At 44.3% G+C, this 27,423-nt stretch overlaps 1 protein-coding gene across 7 annotated transcripts in view; it reads left to right on the forward strand.

The window, feature by feature from the left end:
• The window catches only part of LOC127466537 (PH and SEC7 domain-containing protein 3-like), a 116,883-nt gene that overhangs the window by 66,051 nt on the left and 23,409 nt on the right, over positions 1-27,423 (forward strand). For 6 of the 7 annotated variants that reach the window (XM_051777412.1, XM_051777413.1, XM_051777414.1 and 3 more), the window contains 3 exons: positions 12,879-12,922; positions 20,981-21,174; positions 23,584-23,654. In XM_051777412.1, coding sequence (XP_051633372.1) covers positions 12,879-12,922; positions 20,981-21,174; positions 23,584-23,654 — 309 coding nt within the window. Of the gene's footprint in view, positions 1-3,661; positions 4,239-12,878; positions 12,923-20,980; positions 21,175-23,583; positions 23,655-27,423 lie in introns of those variants that run through there. The other variant, XM_051777417.1, reaches the window with a different exon arrangement.

Raw genomic sequence — 27,423 nt, forward strand, 5'->3', positions numbered from 1 at the left:
ACGAACAGCATTTAATGGCAGCATTAAATAGTTCCACCTTTCTGTTCTATACAAATACATTACTGGCTTTGGAGGGTAAATTTTAAGTGATTGGTGGGTGTGTGTTTATATATTTTGTCAGCTTTTGTTGTTTGTGCTTCTGTCACCGGCATCAGGCTTAAATGATGCTAATGGATTCTTTTGGCTTTGTTTGAGGACATTGGAGTTCTTCCGATACAGTGATGTCCTTAGGTTTGGACGCCAAAAGCCAATGCTGAATTTTACTTTGAATTCTGCAGCTTTACTTCTTTTGTTATTGATTCGCTGAATGACATCAGGAGGACCAAGCAAGGACTGAGTATGTTTCGCCTCCCAGGGAAACTTGACTGGTGGGAGGAACAGATGGGAAGGAGCTTATTGCAGAGTAAGTTGGAACAGCTGCCCGTTTCCTCCATGGATGATGTAGTCTGACGTTGTTCCTGTCACAGGTGAGGAGGTTTTGTGCAGCTTTAAAAGGATGAGATGGAAGGAATAATGGAGACTGTGGTTTTCCCCTCCTGCATCTGTGTTGACTCAAAGTTTAAAATTTTCCTGCTGGTTTATGATTTGTTACTTAGAGGAACGGATAGGGAAGGTCCACAGATAGGGTCACAATCCTTTTGGTCGCTCCAGTGGTGTCACTGACTAAATTAATATATGCATTCTGCCCCATTCCTACCAGCGCTTTGCTGGCCTCTGAACAAGGGGAAGATTATGACTTCTTGACACACCTGGAGGGTCCCCTGGGTGTGGTCAGCTTTCATTTTTCTGATATAGCACAGCTATTTCAGCCCCTCTTCAAAAACATCCCTTCCATCCCTCTGTTTATGCTAACAGTGCACTTCTCCCTCAGAAATCCCAGTTGCTCAGCTACACATATAAATGAATCCTATGTGCATGCTGATTCCTAAAATGGTGGGTCTTCTCTGATGTCAAAGAGTGGTCTTTCCCTGAAATACAGTCAATGTATACACAGGATACTGGCTCAGTCAGGAGTACAAGATTGTATTATCGCTTGCAGATGAAAATCAGGGGCACTGATGAAATCTAAACCAAATCCCTAATCTGAAGACATTTAGGGCTTTAAAAGCATGATCTCAGGAGGCTCTCTCTTTTTGGGAGGGTGTGAGGCGAGAAGTGTTTTTCATACTCAGTTGGGGAAAAAAAAAAGAACAGCCTGTCACCCTTGGAGTTTTGGACTGCTGCTTGTTTACAAAAGAAACAGACCTGTTCCTTCATGGAGTAAGGCCCCGTCATGGAGGAGGGTTCCTGTCCTACCTGAGGATCTGCTAACCTCAGCTCAGAGAATGCTTTGTGGACTGCTGCAATTAGGCAGCAGTGACAGTGCTGTGGGCCAGAGAAATATTGCTGTGATTCAGTCTAGCTTGTGTTTAATAATAAAATTGCTCTGTGTAATTGACACTGGCCTAGGTCTGTGTGCGATATTTAGGGAATATAATTATTTCAGATGTGTTGAGGGTGCTTGGGGAGTTGGCCTCATAAGTCTGAGGGTGAGAATAATCTGCAAGGCAGGGGGCTGCTAGGATACAGAGTGATTTGTGGCCATTTACGTAGCACCTGTCAGGGCCTGCTGCTTAGCTCATCTGGAGCGGTTTGACTGCAGTGAAAATTTCCTCAAAGAAGAGATTTTCTTTGAAAAACCTTTCCACTAGCAGTGGATAATTTCAGATGGGTTAAGTAACATAACACTTTCTTTTGGGAAGTTGCACAAGTAACTTAGAGTATGCAATTACTTGTTGCCAGAGAAAAAGGTTTATTTCAGTTACTCTCCAGCAACGACAGGTTTGTGTAAAAAGGCTCTGGAGCACTTTTGAGATTTGATCTTAATGTATGAGGTAGGGATGGGCTTGCTAGACCTGACTGTTGTGAAAATGAGGATGCATTTTGCTTTTTGTCTGGGAGGAAAGACATTGTACCTTAAGCAGGAGGGAGGCAGGATCTGCGAGGAATCAGAAGTTTCTCAACCCAGGGGCCAGCTCTTGTATTGATATTTAGGTTGCCTGTTCCCTGCTCCACTGACTGTTGTCCTTCAGCATGGTCCATGCCTATTAGAGTCTGTGGGAAGGATTTCCACCTGTAGCACCCTTAGGGATAACATGAGCAAAGGGTGACTGCTGTCAGAGAGGCTGCTGTGTGCTGGGGAGACAGCAGCACCTCCTACGAGCAAAAGTGCACCTAGGACCATAATGTGGCTGTCTAGCCATTTGCCAGTAAGGATGGAAATCCCTGATTGCAAGAGATTGAGAAGATGTAACATGAGGAAAAGCCCACTCGGTTCATTTGCATCTTACCTACCCCTGGGTGCTGTTGTGCACGACATAGGGTGAGCAAACTCCCAGTCTGCCTAGGTGTGGCTCAGCAGACACTGAATGGGACTCAGGTGTGAATGGGGACAGGACCCTCTTCACCCAGCTTTTCAGCTGCCTGATGCATCTCAGCAGGGGACATTCACCCGAGCATGCCAGGGCAGCAACACCTTTTCCCTGTCCGCATGCACAGACTTGCAGCTCCCCGTATGTCATCGTGTGAGGGGCGGGAGAGGCTCTGACCCTGACCCCACTGCTGCTGTCCTTGCCCTGCCTGGTGAGCTGGTGGCACGGGGCAGGTTGCTGAACTCGATGTTAGCCTGCAGTGAGGTCCCCGTGCTGCAGAGTGTTCCAGCTCCTTGTGCTCCTTCTGCACAAGCTGTATGCCCTTCATGGGTTGGAGACAATGTCCCCATTGTCCACCTTTGCCTTCCTGCTTGCACAAGCTGCTCCACCTGCCCCAGTGCGTGTCGGCAGCTGCCACGATCCTGTGCTGAGCAAAGCAGAGCAGAGCAATCTCTCTCTCTCATCTGAGCATGTTGCCATGGCAATGCACAGTCTGCTGCACTCTGGGTCTCCAGGAGCCAGAAATGATGGTGCTTTTGCAACATTGAGGTAAACACCTCTTTTCCCTTATATAGCGCATCCACCCCTAAGTAAGTACCAGCTCCCACTGGCATTGGCCTCCCCTCACCCCCTGCATGGGGGAGAGTGACTCCAGGTGCCTGGAGCGTGCCTGACCTCTGGAGCCAGGCTCCTGTGGGTTGGAGCAGTGTGTCTGGCATCCGTGGGCTGTGGCAGTGGCCCTCTCATCACTAGGCTGTGTGGGTTTCCCACAAAGGAGAAAAAGGATGCCACTCGGGGGCTGCACTGCTGGTGGGGTCAGCCACTGAAGCATGCAGTTTGCTTGTGGAGGGCTACAGGTACAGCTCTCCTGGATGCCGAGTGGGGAGATGAGTCCCTAGGTGCTTGCTCACAGCTCTGCCACTGGTTTGCACTGATCACCACGGGAAAGTTCCCCTGAGTCCCTTTTAGCTTGTGAAAGTAGTCTTGCTCTCCCTTGCACCCTGGGAAGGCACCCTGAGGACTCTGGCTAGTAAGTGCAAACCCTTGGAGTTGTGGAAATTTGCTGATGCATCTCTCTGAGGCTTGCCAGTACTTCATTATGGTGTTGTGGGTTTTCACTCGTTTCTCCAATGCTTTGGGAATCCGTCAGTATTGCTCACATCCAGAAGTGTGTAGCTGGCAGGTGATTGAAGACTCTTTTCACAGTGTTCTTTGTTATTGCAGGCAGTAACGAGCATGCCAGGCTGTTGCAGGCAGGGAAGTGTGGCCCCGTGAACTGAAAATGAATCTCTTGCTTGATCTGCTGGCATTTGTTCCAGCATCTTTCTCTCCACCTCTCTCCCTGTCACTGTCGGTGTGTGTATGAAGGGGGAGTTGATGCTGGAGAGGGGAGCGGAGCAGGGGAGGAGTTTCTATCAGCCTCTTCTTTTTCTTTTTTTCCTCCCCCCCCCCCCCCTAGTCCAGTGACGTGAGCAATGCCTGGAACAATCAGGCTGGCTCCAAACACTGTGCCTGAAGATGCTGGGGAAAACAGCCTAGTGTGCTTTAAGCAAACACTGATTGCTTGAACCTGGGCTCTCCAGACATAACCTTTTCCAGTTCCTCTGCAGGGGATTGGGAAGTTCCAGTAGCTTTCTTCTTCCCCATCCCATACACTCACTCTTGGAAATGATTGGAGTTAACAGTGTTCAGAGCACCAGCAAAGTCCGGGTGAGAGCCACAGGTTCGGTGAAATACTCCCGAGAAGAATCTCTCTGGCGGCAGTCCCATCGGTCAAAATCTATGAAAATCTCCAACTCCTCTGAGTTTTCTACTAAAGAAAGCAAGGTAAATAACTAAAATATTAATAGTGTTTTGCTTGGCTAGGTGTGGGGGTAGTGTTGGTGAAACGGTTACGCTTTGCAGGAGTTAAGACCTCCGGATGATCTGCAGTGATCACAGAATTGCTGTCAGGTTGGAAAAAAAATCCCTACATTTGAGGAGAGACCTGAAGGTGAAAGAGGTCTGCTGTGATAGTGACAGTCTTAGTTGAATGCCCTGTCACTGAGCTTGATGCAATAGTAAACAGTGAAAACTTGCTAGTGACAATGCTAATCAGAGCTCTGATGCTGGGAAAGATGCCCGAGTTGGCAAGTGATGTCCTTGGGATTATCTGTTTAATGGGAATTGTTTTCTATAGAAAAACAGTTCTTGCTCCTTATTTAAAGCTCTGTGGTTCAGTAGGTGTGGGTATTAGGTGAAAATATTATCTCACTTACATGCACAATTAAATATTGCTGTGAAATATTTATTAGGAAGGTGTCACTTGTGCTTTATAGGAGTATGTTAACGAATTGTAGTGGTTTGGAGCCCAGGCTATGTCCATCTGCTACAGTGACTGTGTGCAGCATCTCCCTACTCAGCCCAGCCCAGTTGTTCAGTTACTAAGCAAACACCCTCACTTCATGCAGCATCTCTTTTTTTTTCCTCATTCCTTGCTCCCACACAGTAACTGTGAGGCACCCAGGAACTCCTGGCAAGACCTTTAATAGCTGTTTCCTTCCCAAAGGTTTTCCGTGTCTCCAAGGGTTGAATGAACTTTGTGCCGTGACCAAATGTGCCTCTGATTTCATTCTTGCTGCCAGTTGATTCTGTCTTGGGATTAAAAGATATAACCACTTGCAAAGGTGTGTTGAATCAGGGTGAAATATTTCAAAGCATCAGCCAAGCATTTAACCATGTGTCTGTGTGCATGCAAACAAGCAGGCACGGGTATGGATCTTCCCATACTGTCCCTTCTGTGTATCTCCTGTCTGTTCTGAGAGAAACCTCCTCTGCTATGGTGAAAAGACCCCGGCACTGCACAGTAGTTCCTAGCAGATCACTCACTGTCAGCTTACAGGTTGTATGGCATTTCAGAGCCTCACCTGCATAACTTCGTTGACAGAGTACTGCAAACAAATAAATGAAGCATTTTATACAGTTCAATTTAATGAACCTCTGTTTTAAGGACCTTATTAGTCATATGTAAGAAATAGTGTGCTGCTGAGTTGTGGCAGAAAAATATCTTGGCCATCATTCTCGGGCTGTTGCTGATGCAGTACGTGCTTGTCCAACAAATATCAAAGTAAAGGCTGCATCTTGCAGGTGCTCTGGTACCCTGCTCCTGTGATCACTTTCACCCTAAGCATGGGAATAATTGCTTGAGTATTTGGTATTTGGTGGGAGGATTTATGCATGAGCAGTCTCCTGTATGTGGTGAAAAGGAGAGTCTTTTGACATTGGGTGAATGACTTAATCTCTGTACTTCTGTTCCCTCTCCCAGGCTTTGTGCATGCATGGTGTAATGTCCTCAGGGCAGAGACTATCTCCCAGGGATGGTGTCTGACACAGTTAGTTAACTACTGCAGTAATGAAAGCTCTCTGTTCATTCCTCTGTGGGATTCACATTTCTACCTCTTGAGTGCTGTAGCTTGTTCTGTGAGAGATACTCACTTCTTCTCCTCCCTATCTCAGTAAGCTGCGAAGCACACTGCAGCTTTGTTTTAGTTCGTTGTGCTGTTTCCTTATTTCATACAAAGGGTTTTGTGTCTGTGGAGCATCTAAGACCTCTAAAAGCTGTGTTATGGAGGGCTGAGAAGATCCCTGCATTCCTGTCAGTGGTGCTTGCCTGGTTGATAAGATGACAAGCGGCTGTACCAGTGATTCATCTTGTGATTTTGGACAGCCCTGTTCTTTTCATCTGTCTGTTCCCTCCTCTGATCTTTGTCTGCCCATCTATTTTGCTAAGATGTCCCTGATTGAGAGAACTGATTTATAATTGAGTTTTACCTCTTTGGTACTGTCGTGTTGGTGGAAGAGAGCTGGAAGTTGTTAATGTGTAGTATGGCAAAGGAGGTCTTTTTATCAGTGTAACTCTGTGTGTGTGTGCTTGTGCATCACTTCTCGGGAACTGTTTTCAGTTCAAAGCTGGGCTTTTCTGGGCACTGATTCCATGTAGTTGCCCTTAGTCTCAAGCAGGATTTGGTTTGTAGACTTGTCTTCTTATTTATATGGGTGTGTTTCCCTCTTTGTGTCTGGACTGCCTTGTGTTTTATCTGCTCCCCATTGAAAGTGATTGCAATGCTCAAGACCTGTTTCTTTGACTGTGTCAGCTGGCTTTGAACAGGAGACAGATATAAACCATTTGTGCCTCAGAAACATACTCCTCTGTTACTTTTCTCTTATGTGACTCAGCCTATTTTGCTTAGCTAGACTGTATTATGTATCCTCATGCTTTAACTAGTATGAACAAAGCACCAACATGGTGCCTGCATATGAGGTCTGCTTGCTGCCAGTGTCAGAGAAGCTGGGTAGCCCAAGTACCTATCATTTCCTTGAAACACATCAGGTAGTGCTTCTGTGCACATATGTATATCCACATGCATCTGTATGTGTGCAGGTCCACTAAGTGATGCATCCTGGGTGTGTATTACAGGCAAGTATCACAGCCTCAGGCCAGCAGGAGAACTCGTGAAAAGGATACTGTGAATTGATGTACCTTTGTTCTCTGGAGAGAAGGCTCAAATCTAGACTGCATGCAAGGCGAGATCTTAGGATCGTCTGTTAGACGACCAGTGTGCTCAGCAGTCTCTTCTCCTGGCACACTCTTTTCCCACAGCCGTGGATTGAATTGAAGAGTGGTGCTTGTGCCTGTCCTGCCTGCAAATGCACAGAGCCAGTAAAATAATTTGAAATCAGTAGTGTAGGTGCTCCACTATCAAGAAACACTTCTCTAGCCTTTTCTCTGTTCATCCACAGTAATGCATATGCTGCCTTTACATTAACATTGATGAAACACTCCAGTAAGTACAGAACAAATCTTTTCAAGCAACCCCTGTGTATCAATTTTGCAGAGGACGCATTTCTTGTGTGGTTTTAATTTCTTGGCTCTCAGGAGCCCCAGCTAACCATCCTTTTCTCTTTTATGATGATATATCTGGCACAATCTTTCCTTTCTTTTTTTCTTTCCCCCCTCCCCCTCCTTCTCCTCTAAAAATCTAAACCAGATTTTTAACAGAGGAGTTTCTCTTAGAAATGTTCTCCTCCAGTTGGTGACGCACTTGAAATTCCCTGGGTGAAATGATCTCCTTTCCTTCCCCCTAAAACATTCCTATCAACCCTATCTCCACCCACACCAAAACAACATTCATCGGTTCCATATGCTGCTGAACAGCTCTGTGCTGTTTTATGAATAATGTATGCTGGCTTGTTAGAAGAACGTTTGTTGTACAAACCAGTGGAATTTGGAATTGAGAACAATATCAGCAGACACACCATGCTGTGCACTAATGCACAGGCTTTTTGGGGGTACTATTCTGGCACCTTTGCTGCATCCTCATCAGAAGGGGGAAATGCGTGAGAAATCGGGGGCATGTGGGCTTTGAGTCTGGCGAGGAGCTACAGGCACTCCGTGATCAGAGCCCTTATCCTCGCCTTGCCAAGTGTTACAGATCTGTGCACGAGGACAGGAGAAAATGTCAAGATCTGGATTTTGGGGGAGGGTGTCAAACAGCAGGTGGTGAAGTAGTATAGATCTGTATGCAAGCAACAGTTCTGAGGGAGGGCCACCTTCACGCAGTCACCTATACAGCAAACCAGGAGTGGTATGTAGCAGTGTGTTGCACCCCTTCCAAACCTAGCAGGAGACAATGACACAGAGCTATGCCCTGGTCCAAAGGATGAACACATTAACACCTCTTAGACTCGATTCAGACACCTAACATGTGTGGTATCTCTTGCCTCCGTAACCTGTTTTATTTTTGTAGGGTTCTACTACTTTAGTTGTTTTTCCTCCCTCCAGTGAAGCACATATGGCAGGAGCTGGGGCTGGTGCCTGGCTGACTGCTCTGGTCCGAAGGGCAGAGCCAGTGGATGGGTGTTGAGTGACTGGGGGAGATGCTGAACTTCTAACTGCAAAGACTGAGCATGTCTTTGCCCAGAGGTGCATCCAGGGCTTCCTTGGCTGCCTGGGATCAAGCATGCCATTATCAGCTGAAGGTGAAGAAATTCACTCAGACAGGACTTCTGCCACTGGTAGCAGGGAAGAGTGGCAGGGACCTGGGTCAGAGAGCACGAGTGCATCCCTGTCCTTGGGGCATTAAAACCCACCTAGGCTGTATATCCTATGATAATCAGATGATCCTTTCCCCGACAATAACTCCAGAAATCAGAGAGGAATTGGTTGCAAGCAAAGAGCATGGGAGACAAGAACTAGAGAAGACAGTCTGGGTCATCCCTGCCGTCTCTCTGAACTTGGATTTGGTTTTGCCTGTTCTCCTGCTCATGGCAGGTGTTTCTGGCTCCTCCTTTGTGTGTGGAGCAAATATAAAAAACACCTGTGGTGCATTCCTTTCCCTCTTGGCAGGCTTTTCTGCATGGGCTGGTGCATACAGAGAGTCAGTAGTTTGCTTCATGAGATAGCCCTATGTTGCCTTTTGAGGGGAGGGCTTGTACAGTGCTCATCATCTTGGACCCTGCTGGCCAGGCTTTGCGGACCCTGTGCTGGCTGTTTCCTAGACGATTTACCAGGATGGGTATCTGGGTAATTTGCTGCCTCTTTGTACCTCTGTGCTCACCTGCTTGTGCCTTTCTTTTGTGCGCTGCTTCTGCATGCAGAGGGTGACTCACAGCATAGCTGGAAGCCAGCAGGTGACAAGAGCAGCCTGTTTAAATGGGTCCAGTGGTTTGTGCATGTGACGAGGTTTTGAGGAAGGTGAGGATGGCGAGTGACCTTTTTTTTCTCTTGGCAGCTCTATAAAATAAACAGGAGTTTTCAAAAGCGTTCTCTGCATAGTTTTGCTTCTCCTTCCCGTTGGAATAAAAGTACCAACTGGTGAGAGCCTTGTGAAAATCTGGGTTGTTAGTTGTCCTACCTGCTTACCAAAGGGAAAATGGGGATGGGATTCAGCAGTTTCTTAAGGAGTTACAGCCTTCCACTTAAAAAGGAAAGTGGTTCGTGCCTAGTTTATGAAGAAATACAAACAAATCCCACAAACACATGAAAAATCTCATCTTTTTTTACACTGCAATCTTCTAAGGTTCAAATTGAAGCTGTAAGAAAGAGCACTGGAGTTAAAATAAGGAAGATGTCTATGATTTTGCCTGCTGTTCTGTTTTATGCAGCAATTTCTTTTATTTGCCTTCAAAACTGCATTTGTTTCTCCAAGAAGCTAAAAGCAATACTGGGCCTCAGGTGTGGTGGACCAAGAGATCAGCAATTATGAGAAAGAGGAAAGATGTAAGCTGTTAAGGAGTATGTCTTTGCATTCTGGGTAATATAACTAAAAAGTCAAAGAGTTGAAGTCAGACACTGCCGAGTGGTTGATATGTTGGGGTTTGGATCCTGGCTATAGTAGCCTTGGGTGCCAAAAGAGATAGAAAATCTTTCCCCTTTCCAAGTGGTATCAGTCCAGCTTGGAAAATGAGACCCACACAGTATTCATTCTAGCATTCCCTGCTGTGGTTGAGCCTCCCATTTTCTGGCTTGCACAGTTAATTTTCCAAGCACTTCCCGGGCTAGCAGGTAAGAAGTGGTGATTGTTGTCGAACTGTAAGAGTGTTTTAAATTAGAGGTTTTTTCCTTTTTTTTCATCTCCCAGAGAGAAAACACGAGTTAATAAAAGCTGTTCTTGCAGCCAGTTAAGTACAGTGAAAGTCATGACCACGCCATAATCTCTGATCAGCTTGTGAAGCATTTAGGTGCTTGTCTCAGAGTTTGTTTGATTTAGTCATACCCTGGAGAAATGTCTGCTGAAAAGAGCTGCTGTCTGAATCAGGGCCTTGGGGAACAGCCATCAAATAAATGGTAGAGCAGGTGCTGTGCTGTACACGTCCGCTGCTGGCTGCAAAACATGGCAGGGGGAAATTTTACTTCTCTGGAACATGTGAGTGCCCAGTAGACAGCAGGAAAGTGTTAAAGCGTAAACTGTTTTGGAGAAGGGACATAAAACAGCTCTAAAAGGCTGCTGAGTCCAGAACCAGGTGTGCAGCCTGGCAGCAGTCTCTGCCAGAGATGTAGGTTGGAGGACAGGCATGAGAACTCATGTGTCTGCATTCCTTGAGAGGTCTTCTTGATGAGGTCTCCATGAACATGCTCGGTAGACACACCAAATATGCCCTGTATACAGCTGCCCAGGCTGTGGATACTCCCTAGGATTTTTTTTTCTTTTTTGTAAATAGCAGAGACTTTCTGACAGGCTATGTTTGATGGAGACGGTGTCCTTTGTCAAACGTATGCCGTATGACTGGGTTAGTGTCTGTTACTCCCTAAAGAAGGAAGAGGGAATCTGGCTTATTAGTAGAGATTGGGACAAACACATGTCACATTTCACGAGGCAGAAGCCTGGGGCATTTGTTGTTCCTGTATCAATCTGGACTTCTGCTTTCGTGTGTCCTGCTCTTTGGCTGCAGTGATCCCTGGAGAGTCTCCTAGTGGTGAAATCTCATAAAATGCAGTACTGCACAGAGCAGGTGTTCATTTTCAGAGGTTGTGACCCAATATTGTAGGCATTTGGGCCATAGAGCAACAATTGTGTTTCCCCAAGCCAGGTTTTTGCTGTTTCAAAAATTCATTCAGCCAGCTGGGGGGAAAAAAATGCTACTTCTGAAAAAATGGGGCAGCAACTGGGGAAAGTATGCAGCCACTACCCCTTTTATTGGAAGTAGTTTTCTGGCTCAAAATGTAAGAGATATTTTGATCATAGTAGGAAGATAAGAATGAGTCAAAGAATAAGAGGGGGGCTTTGGCCAAATAGTTAAGAAACATAGAGGTATCTAATAAAAAATACTGGGTGACCCCAGGCAACTAGCATCAGTATGAGCTTGTGTAGAAAAATGGAGGTGTGTCTAATTCTGCTGGACTGCTGGCAACATGGTAGGAGAAATACTAGCTCTTTCTTTTGCTTTCTTCCTGCACAGTGGTCTTAAAATCTCTTGATAGGCCTCATCTGAAAATGAAGCAAAATGCCTGCAAATTGGCAGAAATGCCCTTTGGCTGTTTGCATTTGGTACAGAGCTCCTTAGCAGGTTTTCACAGGCAAGTCGATATGGTGAAATCTTGGCCCCCATTAAAGTAAATGACAAAAAGGTCTCACTGAGTGTCAGAAATTAAGTTGGACCTTGAATTTCAAGGACTGTTGGATATGAAAGTGATTGGACGATCACATCTGGAGTGTGGTGGTCAATGTTTCTTGAGTCCCAATGGACATCAGTGACAAGTAGTTTCCCTCAGGGGTCCGTATTGGCACCAGTGTTATAATGTCTTCATTAATGACATAGACAAAGGGACTGAGTGGAGCCTCAGCAGATTTGCAGATGACACCAAGCTGACTGATGCAGTTGACACTCCAGAAGCACAGGATGCCATCCAGAGGGACCTGAACAAGTTCAAGAAGTGGGCCCATAGGAGTTTCATGAGGTTTAAAAAAACCAAGTTCACAGTGCTGCACCTGAGTCAGGGCAACCCCCAGCATCAGCACAGGCTGGGGATGAACAGGTTGAGAGCAGCCCTGCTGAGAAGGATCTGGGGGTGCTGGTGGATGGGAGGCTGGACATGACCCAGCAATGGGCACTTACAGCTCAGAAAGCCAATTGTGTCCTGGGCTGCATCAAAAACAGCGTGGCCAGCAGGGCAAAGAAGGGGATTCTGCCCCTCTGCTTTGCTGAGTCCCCATCTGGAGCACTGCATCCAACTCTGGGGCCCTCAGCACAGGAAGGACATGGACCTGTTGGAGCAAGTCCAGAGGAGGGCCAGCAAGATGAGGAGAGGGATGGATCACCTCTCCTATGAGGAAAGGCTGAGAGAACTGGGATTGTTCAGCCTGGAAAAGAAAAGGCTTTGGGGTGACCTAATTGCAGCCTTCCAGTACCTGAAGGGAGCTTACAAGTACTTTTTACAGGAGCATGTAGTGACAGGACAAGGGGGAATGGCTTCAAACTGAGAGTATGTTTAGATTAGATATTAGGAAAAAATTCGTTACTGTGAGGTTAGTGAGGCACTGGAACAGATTGCCCAAAGAAATTGTGGATGCCCCATCCCTGGAAGTGTTCAAGGCCAGTTTGGATGGAGCTCTGAGCAACTTGGTCTGGTGAAAGGTGTCTCTGTCCATGGGAGGGGTGTTGGAAGTAGACGATCTTTAAGGTCCCTTCCAACCCAGGCCATTCTGTGATTCTCCTATTTTAAGAAGACACAGACCACGAACCCCAAAAACCTGCTTGAGGAAATGACTGTAGTCTCAAAACCTGCATTTAGGATATTTTCCATAGATGAGATTTCTGCTCTACATTTTTGTATTCCTGTGAGCAGATATGGTACTTTCTTGGTCAGAGGCAGCTTGCTTGCTGATATTAGTTGGGTACCTTTCCTCAACATATGTGTATATTTCCTTAATGTATTCATGTGTGATAAGGCTCAAGCAATAATTCCATCTCATTTCTCTCCTTTTGCAGGCCCTCTACAATTCAATCAAGAATGAGAAACTGGAATGGGCAGTGTAAGTATACTGTGTAGAAATTAGGAGTTTAAAAATAGTACCTGTATAGTAATCTGTTTATACCTCCTATGACACCATCTGTGTGGGCTCCAAAGCCTGTAGAAGATAGCCAGAGTACATAATGAGTTTGATTTTCTGGTAATGAATGACCTGACAATTCAGCCTCATCTGTTTCTCCAGCAAGGGGAGTTGTTAATGATAGGAGCCAACTACATTTGTAAGGAAAGAGGACATTTCATTTAGTAGGAAACTTCAGCCTGAAAAGAGAGAAATTAAATCCTCTGTTGTTCTATGACTGCATAAATAAAACAGAAGTTGACTTCTCCCTTTATCTTTCTGTACATTGTGTCAGAACCGCTGAATAGAAACACACGTCTTGGATTGAGTTTCCTGCTGTTGGTTTATTGTCTTGGTTTGTCTCCTGATTAACTATGGATAACTTGACAACAGCCTAATATGAAAGATGATAAATTGGACAAAGTCTGATATCACCCCCAATCCTTACCTGCTTTTGACAGGTGAACACTTGTTAACTGTGGAAATACTGCAGACAAGCAAAAGCTTCTGTTTCAGATTGTGTTAAATTGACATTTCCCTGTGCTCAGGTTTCATGTGGTCTAGTTATGCCAGCAATGAGTAGAAGGGTCTCCTTTAGATCTTACCACTTGCAGATTTTGGTGTAAAATAGAAGAATACTGTTTTCTGTCTATTTTGCCTGTACAAAATATTTCCCTGCACGTATTTACATATCTGAAACATCACCTTCTTGGGAATAATATATGTTTAGAGTGCATGCTGCTGCACCTTTTGTGCTAGAAGTCCTAGCAACTGCCATAGGTCTTGCAGGCCAATTGGCTTCCACTCTTCCTTGTTTTAAGTTCATGATCTGCAAATGAGTTTCTTGTCAAGGTGTGCAGCCTCACTTAAAAAGGGCTGCTGGTTCCAACCGGGATTGCAGTCCCAGTTCAGATGTTTGTTAGGCAATGTCAGAATAGTAAAGAAGGTGTGCTGCTAAGGGGAATCAGCAAAAAGTGCCATCTCTGATGAGCATCATAAAAATCATGGTGGGAAACATTTTCCCAGACTGTGTCTTGGACCTGGAACACACCGTGTGAATCTTCCATGTCACATCAGAGCTGTTTGCCAGACCCTGTCACAGGTACTTTAGACCCAACAGAATCCATTGTGTGACTTTCTTGATGTCAGAATTTTCCTCCAGCTCTTGCCAGGAAACCATACCGTGTCTGATACGCTTGGGCAGCCTCCAGGTGGGAACTGGCTCATGACTGGCTCTGGTCCCATGAACTTCAGTCAAGGTGATTTATGAGATCACTTTCTCTTGTATAGGTGGTAACTGCTTTGGCATTTACGTAGTCTAGTTCATGTCCCTTATTTGGGGGAAAATTGCAAGCAGGCTGGAAGAGGAAGAATTCAGACTCTTCCTTAAATAAGACTTTGGGTAGGTATAAAGTCACCTTCTCACAGTGGAATGCTCAAAGAGGCCAGTTGTCTGTTCCTGTCTGAGACTGACAGATGGCTGGGACTAATGTGACAATTACTTTCCATGATGAGAAACAAAACTCATTCTGGGCATGGTCAAAGAGACTGTGCCTTTACCTCTAGAGCCGAGAGTACTAGCTGAAAGAGGGAGTGTGAAAATGTTTCTCCTCACTTTTACAGAGGGATGTAATTGGTGTAAAGTAATAACCCCAAGGAACCCTGTGGTTGCCTGAGCTAGAGGGAGGAGGCACGTAACTCTCTTGCTCTGCTGTTGTGACCTGAATAGGAAGGAAACATGGTCAGTTTTGCTGTGATGGGATTGAGGAAGGTCCACTCTCCCACTTCCAAAGATTATTCTTTTGCTTCCCTGATGCACTTGTTAGGGGAAGAAGTGAGAGGTAAGTCAGAGGTGAAGATAAGTCTGCAAAACCCAGTATAAACTCCCTTGCAATGCTGACATTTTGAAGGAATGCCTTTCCTCCAGCCAGAATCCCTTTGAGGATCTAAGACTCTTACAAGCTAAACACAGGTTTAAGAGCTGCTCTGGAAATATATTATTTGGTGGATTAGTGGCTATCAATAAGTCCATAGGCAGGGGAGGGTAATGGTGATACAGAAGAGGGGGAAAGATTGCTACCTTGATTCTTATCTTACTAGTTGTGAGCTAGGCATGTCATCATCCTAAATGCTTTGCTCTGCATTTCCAGTAGAATTATAGTTTGATCCAAAGCCCATGCAAAGAAAAGGCTACCATTGACTCCAATTTTGTAGTCAAGAAAAGTGGCACCTTAGCACATGTGCTTCAAAGACTCTCAATAGGAGTATTCATTTACCCTTTATGAACAGGAAAGCACAAGTACAGCTCTGAAGAGAGAACTGTATTACTGTTCTTTTTCTGCAGTAGTACCAGGCTCAAGTTCTCCACAAAGTTAAAAGTGAATCACATACCATGATCTGTAAAATAAAGAGATCTGACCTGGAATTTACCCTGAACTGGTGAAAGCACACTTTACTCCGCACTGCACGTCCCAAAGGTGTGAATTGTTCTTCCCATCCATTGTGGATGGGCTTCAATTTGAAGCAAGGGAAGTTTGGGATTGACCTTTAGAGAAGCTTGCTAGCAAACAGCCTTTTAAACCAGGGCACAGGTTTACCTGGATGAGCTACAGAAGTGCTTTCATCAGAGGTTTTTGTGAACTGGTTATTCTGTCTGGAATGGGTTAGGAAGAGTGGATCCAGCCTTAGAGATGGATTGGCCAGCCTCCTAACATCCCTTCAGTCTCACTGTCCATAATACTGTATCCTAAGTTTTGTAGATGTTTCTCATCCTTTTGCTTTCACACTGAGCATTATCATCTTTGGGCTGGAAGAGAAAAATCAATTTGATTATAAAGATGCCAGAGCTAAATATGTTCTGTCTGCATGATGTTTACATGGAAATGTGGTGGTGAACACTACTGTTCTCCATTGTTTGTAATACTATGTCTGTTTCCTGCTGAAGGTGATAGGAATAATAAAATCATCATCTTAAAATAGGTGATCTAGAATTAACATACAAAATCCCAAAGCACTGCTTACAAAATTGCTAAAGCCAAATGGCTGCATTTGAGCCAGCTGTATCCCAAAAGATTTCTCACAACAGAACAGTATAGTTTTCAGGAGAATTACTTGATTTTTAGCTAGTTGATGATAAAGGTTTTTTTCCAGAGAAGTTTAGACATGGACATGGTGTATTCTTTTTTTGTTTTTCTGGACTACAGTGAAAAAATATCTCCTTTCAGCCAAAACAAAACAGGTCATTGAGATAGTGATAGTGGAAAAGGGACACTGCCAAATCAAACTGTGATGCTGAGATCAAGGTGGTTATAAAGACATCTGTGCTGAAGCTCACCTTTTTCTAGGTCAAACTGAGAAACTTCTCCCCATTATAATTAACTCTTTGTCTCCCAAGTTCGAGGATGTTTCCTGTTTGCAGCTTCTTTTTTTGCTTTAGTGGGGGGGCAGGTGGTAATCACTCGGGTCTCCTTTCTTCCCTCCAAATTGCCAAAACTTCTTTCAAGTCACTTTCCTGATACAGATGCTATCAGTTCCACAGATGCATATGTTACAAATCTGAATTGCTTTTCAATTAAAATTTTTAAATTAATGAACCCAGCCTTTTGCCACACCATGTCAGTTTGCTATTTGAACAAATGCAGAGACAAAGCAGCTTTTTAAAAATTAAGGGCTTGACTCCATCTTTCTGGCATAGTGACTCCAAGGTTTTCCAAGGCAGACCCTCAAATCAGACCACAGAGAATACAGTAATATTTTTCTTACTGGGAGAACTGGACGGTGCTTTTCTCCCAGAATACAAAAATGGGACTTCCTTGCATAGGGTCTTTCTGGGGAGAGGCAAAAAATATATTTTTTTCACCAGAATGGCAATGTCTGGATTTTTAAGTTTTTAAAATCTGTGTGTTTAAGAATAAGAGGCAAACTCTTTCTACTTGTCAGCAATCATGCGTTTGGAAAGGAAAACATTGCTGTTTCAATGCTCTGACTTGGAGTGATAGAGCAAGCAGATCCTGGCTTTGGTCTGCTGGTTCTCATGGGCAGCCAGGGTGGTGGTTGTTGCTCTGTCTGCAGGTCCTTTTGCAAAGAGACAGGCTTAGGGAGGTGGAACTGAAGCTCCTTGTTTTGGGACACTTTGCAAATACCATGTGCCATAAGCAGAGTATTGAGGTCTTTTCTTGTCCCCGGTACCCTGCAGAACAGAGACACTGTAGGTCCCGATTCCTGTGGATAGAAAGTGGGACCTGCAAGAGGTTTCACAGCTATCAACCCCTTCCAGTCATCACGGAGGGGTCACCAGAGGAATTGATTCCAGACCCAGAGCCGGGAATGATCTTCCTCTGCTGATCAAAGGCAGAAAATCTCTTAAGACTTCTGCAAACCTAAGTGGACCTTCATGATGATGTTTGGCTACTGAAAGGTGTGTTGGACCCATCGTGGGGTTTTTTTTGCCAAAGGCAGCAGGATTATGTTAGTTTCTATATGAAATAGAAAGGAGAGGCACCGGTTCTGCCCTTAAAAAGGACCTGAGCTATGCCTGTGTGACACCACATCCCATCCATGAGTCTGAACATACCTGCACAGAGACCCCACCCACTGACTCTTGCCCTCACGCTGGGGATGTTACTGGGCTTGAATGGTTGGTGAGAGGCATCTGAGGGTGGGAAGGTAGACAGATCTCCCACAGGCCAGGGTTTCAAACAAAGATCAGTTTTCAGGTTCATGTACCCAGAGGCCTGCTGAATTTTCTCAGTTCTTCCTTGCAAGTGTATCCTAAAGCCTTGAGAGCAGTAAGCTCGAATTGTTACATCCTTGGTAAAGAGTATCCAGGATTTACCTACTCAGCCAACTCTGGAGGACATTTGAGCATAGGCTAATAGCTGAACTTTTTTGCTATTTTGACAGTCCTCCCAATCGTCCTGCATTCTTCTTATGCCTGACCACTGAGCCAACATGGAGTATTTGAAAAAATGAATCCCAGATCCTCTGGGTTTCATACATTTCTTGTTTGTAATGAGTCCTTCCTGCCTCTCTAGCTCCTCTAGTCATTGCAGACTGACTTGCGCATCTTGACCTCACGCGTGTTGTCAGAGTGCGCAGCTCTCAGAAATGCCTAAATCTTCTGAGTCTCAAGGGTGTCCCGTTTTCATGGTAGATCAAAGGACCAATTAAAGGTTTGTTCAGTGCTACCAGCAGTCTTGACAACAGATGCCACTTTGTCTTTGTCCGCCTTGCCTTTTGAAGAATTCATGTTTTATTAGCTACCCCAGAGGTGCTGAGTTTAAGAGCACTGCTCCCAGCACTTAGTGGTGTCCAGGATTGTCCAGGGTTGCTCATCACACCACCTGGGGCTGCTTGATTAAGGGCATTGGTGTATTCCCACAGGACAGTTGATCAGTATACAATAATTCTCTCCCATAGCTCAAAGGAGAGAGCTTATTCCAAAAAAATGTTAAGCCTTTTACTGCAGTAGGTCTCTGCTGACAAGGAGAAATCCACTGTGTCCTTGGCTGAGATCCCAGAATTCACAAGGCACTTCTGTGTGACAAATCAGCCTGAGTACTTATGCCCTTTGAGAGATTTTAGTCTGGATTAAGTGCCACAGACTTGTGTTGAGAGAAGTTGCTCCTGAAATGGACATATATCTAAGAAACACATATCACATGATGATTCAGGTTTGCCAGCAGCTTGTGAGTGTAGTAGACACAGGAAGGGTGGGGGCAAACAAAATTGTCAGAAATGCCTTCACTTTTTTAATTGGGAGAGGGTTTCAACCAAAGCATGCATGAAGAAGTCCTTTACTGCTTTGAACCAGTGAAAAGTTTTGCAGAACTTTCTGTTCTGGAGTGGGCGAGCACACATCAATAGGCTAAAAGATGCAAGGACTACTCTCCCTTGCAGGAATCAGGTCTTCCAGTGAAAGTTTTGCTCCCCTTAATCAGGAGACCTTGCAAGACAACACCATGAAGTTATGGTGCACCTCCTTGACTATATCTCTACAATTAAATCAAGTGTCTAGCACCTTTGTGTGACTCTGGGGACAAATGTCAATGTGTAGCATCTGTATCCACACTGTTGAAAAGTTGTATCCTCTGAAAGGAGACACTGGTTTCCACCCTGCCTGTTAGGATGGTCCTTCTTAGGGTGGTCCTTGATCGTGCTGATTCCTAAATGGTGTCTGGGAGTATGCTGGGCTGAGACTATGCCAAGCATAAATTAATATGAGGTGATCAAAGTCAAATGCTTGGGAACATACCCTGGTACTGTGGAGTTCACTGATACAGCCTCTGTGTTTCTGGATTTGGTTTCCTTATTGTCCGGTCTAATGTACTTTTATCCCCTTAGACTAAATTATTCCCCAGAAGACCATTTCATAGAATCATAGAATCATTTCATTTGGAATCATCTAGTTCAGAAAAGACCTCTAAGATCAAGTCAAACTTTTGATCGAACACCACCTTGTCAGCTAGACCATAGCAGTAGGTACCTTGTCCAGTCATTTCTTGAACACCTCCAGGGATGGTGACTCCACCAGTGTCCTGGGCAGTCCATTCCAATGCTTAACCACCCTTTCAATGAAAAAATTCCTCCTGATGTCCAACCTGAACCTCCCCTGGTGCAGCTTGAGACGATGTCCTGCTGTCCTGTTGCTAGTTGCCTGGGAGAAAAGACTGAGCCCCATCTTGCTACAGCCTGCCTTCAGGAAGTTGTAGAGAGTAATGGGGTCTCCCCTGAGCCTCCATTTCAGCAGAGTTCAGAATAACAAAGATTGTTCCTTTAGCCTGCAGTTCTCGGAGGAGAACCATTTCTTTGAATGGTCATTCCCATAAGTAGACTTGGTAGCAGAGTGTTCCTAAAGGAGCTTCTGGATCAACATATGCCTTGCTAATCCTCATTTAATACGTGCCTTTGAACATGTACATGTGGTTGGAAGGTCTGCCCGAGTTTGCTCTCTCTGCTAATCTTCCAGGTCCAGTGAGATACAGCAGCTTGAAGCCCACCCCCAGTAGGTTGTCAGTATGAGCCACCATTATGCTCAAATAATAATAATATTTTTTTCAATCAGATACTGATCTTAGGAGAAGCACTGCTGCCATGACTTTCCAATTACAGCCTTCATCCTCCCCCATACACATTTCCTAGTAAATTGGTACGTGGACTTCAAAGGACTCAGAAGGAAGAAGGGCTGCTCTGTAATCTGACACTAGCTGTGGTTCCTCCAGATATACCATCCACCTATGTTCAGTGGCCTGTTCTCTGAAAACCATTGTCCTACTCCTGTGATTGACACCCTTCGTTTTCTGTGTTGTCGAGTCCTTTTTAGCCTTTGCCTGTGACGAGCAAAAAGGCATTTATTAGTCAGGTGGTGCCTGTAACTTGGTGCATTATTGTCCCCAAGAGCTATGTTGAATACACTGCCCTCATAAGTAACATTTTGAGCAGCATTTTGTTTCCAAAATACAGATAATGTAGTTCACCTAGAGTAGTTGTTATTTTTAAATTACTACTTTTATGCTAGTCTGTAGAGAAAAATAAAGAAAAGGAGGTAGAGTCTGTATTTCATATACTAAGTTAATGGGTAAGCCACAGTGATCTGCAGTAATCTAATTCTTTTCATCTACATATGAACTCATGAAGAAATTGGAGAATTTTCAGGAGAGCCCAGCAGGCAAATATTTCCCATTTTAGCACTCAGATAAGTGGAATTAAAAATAGGTGATGTGGGAGGACACAGAACACTCTTGAAGTCTTATCTTTTGAGACTGTTATGGAAACTTGGGCTTTATTGAAAATCTGGCTTCTGTGTCCTGTGCTGGTGAAGAAGGTGACCTGAAGCTTTGCTGTAATACAACTACGTTTATATGACATGTATTTAGGCTTTTCTATAAAAAAGGCCCCCTATAAAGAGGGAGGTATGTTTTGACAAGGAGCATTCAAGAATTGCTGAAATGAAACTTTACTGGTCAGTCCATAGTTTATGTTTAATTTTCACTGCTTTTTAAGGGATGAAGAAGAGAAAAAAAAGTCTCACTCCGATGGTACAGATGAAAAGGATAATGGGAGCCAGACAAAGGCTGTCAGTCGAATTGGCAACTCAAATAACCCATTCCTGGACATCCCTCATGACCCCAATGCTGCTGTGTATAAAACTGGATTTCTGGCTCGGAAAATCCATGCTGATATGGACGGAAAGAAAAGTGAGTATTTTTTTGCTCTTAACGTGTTATTTTCTTATTATGTCTACACAGTGCTGCTTACCAATGAGCCCATGTGATTCTCAAGGCAAATAGTGCTGCTGCTTCATTAGGGGAAATTGAAGCAATAACAAACAACACAGCAATTGGATTATCACACTCTCACTGTTAGGCCAGGATTTACAATGCTTAGTCCCATTTGCAGCAGCTCTAATGCATGAGCGTAATAAGTAATGTGATACAGCAAAGCAATGTGAATTTTTTGCGCTAAAAGAAAATTAATATCGTGATTTACAGAAGGGAAAACAATTTCAAGTGAATTACAGTAGCTGTTCCACAGTAATTTGGTAATTCTCCGTTTCCTTACATGACACCAGTTTGTTCCAAATCTCCCCTCCCGTCTGGGTCTGTCTTCAAAGGAGGGCAGTTCTTTACCTCTACTTGGAAGATGCTGTAACCATTCCCTTCCCTGCCTTCCCAGCCTTGGGTCAGACACCCAGTGAAGTGCAGCAGCTTTTGGCAGCAGCCAGCTTTTTACCGTGCAGTTCCTCTCTGCCCCTTTCTTGTAATAATCCTGCTGTCTCTTACTTTAATTATCCTCTTTCCTTCTTTTAGTACTTCTGTTTGGTGGTGCACTAATTATCGAAGGCCTCTGGTTCACCTGTGTGTGTTTTGTTCCTTGAGTGTCTTCATTTGTTTTCTGTTGGTATTGGAAACAACATGGTTACTCAGAGCATCTGTATTTTCCCTGATAATGGCTGATGATTGCCTGCTCATGGTTCACATTGTTGGGCTAAATCCTGAAGACAAATTCTGGCTTTGTGATGGGTTTCCTGTAGCTGCCAGTCTCTCCTAGCTAGGTGAAGCTCTTTGATGTTCCCATGTTTTGCTAGTATATTTTAGAGGGTACAGCTGGAGGTCAGCATTTTCAAGATGGAAGCTGACAGCTGGACAGCTAAATCCAGACAGACATGTCAAAATCAAACTGACCTCATTCTTTGTGATGACTGGATGCTCTGAATAGATTCCTCTTTATTAAACGTCTGCTTATTTAGCCTTAATAAGTAATTGTATCTAGTTGCCTTTATTAAATGATTTCTTTAATTATAGGTATCAGAACTGCTCATTTTGGGCATAACCCTTTTATGAGTAATGTAATTAAGGCCATGTTTTCAGAAGCTCTTGTACAACTCAGAGGTCTGTCTCATTGTCGTGAAGCTCTCAAAAAAGTTGCATCCTGGCTTTCTAGTGGCAAATAAAACAAATTATTTTTTTTTAAAAGTTAGTTAGACCTTTTCATATTCCATTTCCTAATAGAGCTGTTGGAGGGCAGAGATCAGCTTGTGCAGGATTTTTAAGGAAGTGATGTACTAGAATGCTTGTATGTTTTTCTCAGGAAAGGAGTATTGAGGGCTAAAGCACTTAGGCACTTAGAGGAGAGGAATGCAAGAGGGGCCTATGCCTGGAAGCTGAGCCGAGCAAATGGCAATTAGAAATAAGGTCTGTTATACAAAATGAGAATGATTAACCTCTGGAGCAAGGGACCTGTAACCTCTTCATCATCACTTGCTTTCTTCAGATCAGAGTGGGATACCTTTCTGAGTATCACACTTTAGTTGTGCATGGGTTATTAGTTTCAGTGTAAGGGCAGTGGTATGTATATATCTGGATGCTGGTGTGCTTGGTGGAGAGAGAGCTTAGCTGCAGGCTTCTGGTCTCTGGCACTGTGACCATACAGCTGTGCCTTCTTCTCTCCCTCTGTTGTGGCTGAATTTCAAACCAGATCCTTCAGCTTTCATGCTGAAATTTTTTTTCCCCTACTGTTTGTTTCTAGGAAATCATGGGCTGGATATGTTGTCTCTGTTATGTTCTTCAACCTGTAACGTGACTTTAGGTTTCTTGAGGGGTGGGGTGTTTTCCCTTAGGATTCTGTTTGGCACCCTTCTCCTTTCTAAATGCCAGCTTGGGTGTGCAGCACCAGTAAGGCAAAGGATGCTCTTGAGAGACGCTGCTTTCTGAGCAGCGTCCCGTAGGTCCTGAGCAGTGCCAGCCAGCCTACTGTGACATGGAGAAAGAGTGTTTCTTTCTGAAAAGTACCACAGTGCAGCACTCAGACCTAGCTGTGTAGGGGCAGTGTCTGCCTACCTGCAAGTACACAAAGACTGGATCTCTGTGGCCTTCTTTCTGCAGTGCTGTTGTTCCCTTTCTGATCCGGTCCAGGGCTGTTGTCAGGGTTGTTGTATTACTCTCTCTCACAGCAGGTATGTGCAGGCACTGTGCTAAGTTGCATTGTCCTTTGAAAAGGATAGTACAAAGGAGGTTTAACACAGGACTAATGTAGCTCTCGTGTTACCTAGAAAAAGTGTAAAAATGGATCTGAGTTAAATGGGTTTTCATTTGTTTTCTTTGCAGCTCCCCGGGGAAAGCGAGGCTGGAAAACCTTTTATGCTGTGTTGAAGGGAACCGTCCTGTACTTGCAGAAGGTAGGGGAAATCACTGTCTTTTGAAAACTAATTAAAGAGGGATAAAGCAGCAGGCATCCTCTCCACTCTCTCAACCCACCTCCAGGCTCCTTTCCCTCCGACTCACAGCGTAGCTGATCTCTCTACCCTACACCCTGTTTACACACACATTGAGGCATGAATCCTTTTGTTGACACCCTCTCCCTTTTCACAATTTCAAGTGCAGTTCCACTGTCCCATCCACATGTACACCCTATCTGTTCCATTGCTGTCCCGTTGCTGTCTCCCGTGGCTGAAAAAAATAGACAGCTTCACCAGCAAAGGCAGCCTCATCTCTCTGTGTCTTGCACAGATTCCTCTAGGGTGCTTTTAACTTTGCATTTCATATGTATGACTTCCCCTTCTGTAAGGTTGTCCTCCTTTCTCACCTTTTCATAGTATACTTCACTGCAGTGCCTGCAAGACCAGCTGCAAAGCAATTGAACAACAGCTTGGCCTTGGTAGGAATCTGCAGCTTCTGTTCCATTGCAAAACTGAAGGATAAAAGGATACTATTTTTTTTTTGCCAAAGCAAGAAGAGACTGGTTTCTAACAAAATGTGCTTCCTGACAGCAAGAAGTCTAAAAAAAAAAAAGTCAAATGAAACCCTCCAAGCCTTTTGTCACAAGCTTAAATTTATTACAGTACATTTTTAACTATACTGTTGGAACATAAAATGCAACATATGACTGAGAGCTGTCAAAATCAAATAAATGGTAGCGGCTAAGTAGGTTGCTAAGGCTTTTTGCCCCCCAGTGTAGATGAAATATTCATGGAATAGGTGCTGCTTGTCCAGACTGCTCTGTATTGCAGAAGCATGCTTCTTCGAAAGCTGTTTTACATTTCCACCACGTTTTGCAGCTGTCAGGAGTGCAACTGCATACTGCAAGTACATTTCCTCCTCCCTTGCTGTGGCTTTCTGAAGTTGTTGGTTTCATTGGAACCAACCTGGCTATTCTCTGAGAAGAAAGAGAATAGCATGAGGTTTGCAAGGTGGACGCTCTGGGTGCAGTACCTTTTTGAGAGGGCTGAAATCCTGGAACAGAGAAGACAGTCTGCAGTCATGATGGAAGATTTAGGCTGAAAGATGGATGTGATATGCTCAAAGCCAGTGCAGGAGACTAGAAACTAGAAACTGCTGAATCCCAAGTCCTCTTACTGGCAGCAGGTTCAGGTTTTACTAAAGTGACCTTTGTACTTGCCATTTCCTGGACGAAATGAAGTCCCCTGCTTCAGTTTCTCAAATAAGTCACCTTTAGTGTTCACCTGAAAAGACTGCATGGTTCCCTAAGCAGTAAGAAGGCTCCTTGTTTGTAATACATTAATTAATTTCTTATTTGATGTTTGAGGAGGGATTAATAAGCTTTCAAGGGTAAGAACTGAGGATACTGTCTGTTTTAGAGTCTTAATTAGATATTATTATGAGTCTCACTGGCATATTAGTTTAAAATGCTTGCTGTTTAACAAAATATTGAGATGCTGATGTAGCATGCAAATTTTCCACAGAATACTACCCTCCCCACTCTCACTCTCCATGCTTTGAAGAGCAAGAGAGTAATTTCACATATGACTGCATCTTTGTGGAACGAAATGCATTGTTGGAGTTCTTGTTCTTATTTGTTTGTTATTTGTGTGTTTTGCACTTGTCGAAGCACTTGAATTCTGTGATTACAGGGCAGTACTCTGCAAAGCCACGTTCTCCCACTTGATCTGGGAAGACATTTGCGCTGAAACCATCTTGCTGTAGCACACTGACAAGCAAGGATTTTACTTAGGTGCTGTCAAAGGTTGACAAGAAGGGTGTGATGGGAAGTAACTCATTCCAGGAGTGGTCAGGTGTGAGCCTCCCCAGGGTGCCTCTGAACCCTGCTCAGCCACATGCTGCAGCTGTGAAAAAGCCTCTGGTTTCTCTTCAGCTCCAGAAGGTCCACCAGGGCTTTACTTCAGCACTCAAATAGACTTTGCTCTGTTAGGGAGCTGAGGTGAGGGTACCAGGGTTTTAAAATAAGGGCTAGGCCAAGTGGTTATAGTAAAAGTTTCTGATCTGTTGTTTCCTTTCGTAATGTACATTTTTTAATATAAATTATAGTAATTCTAGAAGGTTCGGGAGTATTTTAGAACAGCTTGATTTCTTTGTGGAAGTGCATAGCTCTGGCAGTAGTCTTGTCTCTTGATTAAAGAGTGCTGTAGGCTAGGGTGCATTCACATGCACACACACATTTTTCCTCTCTCTCGCTCTCTGTATATCTGTGGAGATAACGTCTGTGATGGTGGTTTCACTGCACTGAGTGCTATTCAAGCAAGACAGAGAGAAATCTCATTGTTCAGGTGCTCTCTACACATAAACACATGTACACACCTCTGCTTTCTCTGTTTATCTGTAACTCAGCTGTTCCCTCAAGACACTACTGTAATATAAATATTAATTGTTTGTAGCAGCTGTGATTCCCCCAGTGGGCAGTGTGATCCCAATTCTGCTGTCATTCTGTTTACATTCCGGTTCTCCTTGTTTTGCCGTCAAAGTCCATGTACGAGAGTGCTTTGTAAATGGTGGCCACTGGAGATTCACTGGGGAGTTTTCCTGGGCAGTCTTGTCTCCATGCCCACATTTTTTATTGTTTATTTTTCCCACTGGAATTATTCCGTTGCTAATTCCTGCGCTGCATATTGTTTTGTTTTCAAATGAGTGCTTTAAGAGGGATGGTTTGTGGATTAGTGAGCCCAGAGGGCACCGGAGGGGCCCAGTGGAAGCATTCACAATTAGCCAACTAAACATGTCTGCGCAGTATTACATAAAATGAAAAGTCTGACATGTTTAGGATGTTATCCCTGTCTCTGGGAATCCTCAGGCCAAGGTTAATTTCCTGCCCTCTGTTCATAGCAACAGGAAATTGCAAAGTAGGAGCTTGACAGAATGTCTGTTCTCTAGACTGGCACGGGATGTGATGTGCATACAGAAGGGAGGTTTACAAGAAGACGACATAAGGCTGACCTCACTTCCTTGCTAGAAATTGCTTCTGGGCAAGAAGTGCTGGACAGGAACCTTCGTGTTTTGTTCGGGCTCTTCTGTGAGATTCACGACATCTTCTCTCTTAGATGTGTGACTTCATGATGTTACAGGCTTCTGGGTATTTTTATATAGCTTTTCTCAAATTTCCTCTGTTATAAATTAAAAAAAAAATAAAAATTCTCAGAGAAAGGCCAGAATGATGTGACGTGTTCGGTGACGAGACTTTCTGAAAGAGAATTTTGCAGCTGTCACATGCAGCTGAGTGGAGAAATCCACCCACGGTACACTGACTGATAAAAAGACAAATGTCATTCTCTGGTCTATCAAAAATGGATTTAGAAACATGCTGACTGTGGGTCAGCAGGATGTGGGAAAGTCATTCTCCAGGAGTTTGAGAAAGATGAATTCAGCATGCCATTCCATTGTGTGCAGCACTCACATCAGCCTTCAGTTGACAGAGCGACCACAATTCCTTTCTGGCTCTGTATATATTTCTTACCACTGTCTTGGTCTAACTTTAGAGAGCTGCCTTCCATTTCAGCTCAGCCTCCGTGCTGACACCAGCACGTGCTTGGTGGCACAGGAGAAAACGGATGTTCCTGCTGCCATAGCATTCCCCACCAGTCGTAAAGAGTTGAAGGCTTAAGAGAAGGAATTTTGACAGCACATTCATGTTCTTAATAGCTTGCTCTGGGACTGGCCAATGACATGGAGACATTTCTGGTATGCTGGTCAGTGCCC

This window comes from Manacus candei, unplaced genomic scaffold (assembly GCF_025592945.1).
Source record: "Manacus candei isolate 608988 ecotype Guabito, Panama unplaced genomic scaffold, ASM2559294v1 h1tg000010l, whole genome shotgun sequence".
Lineage (NCBI taxonomy): Eukaryota > Metazoa > Chordata > Aves > Passeriformes > Pipridae > Manacus > Manacus candei.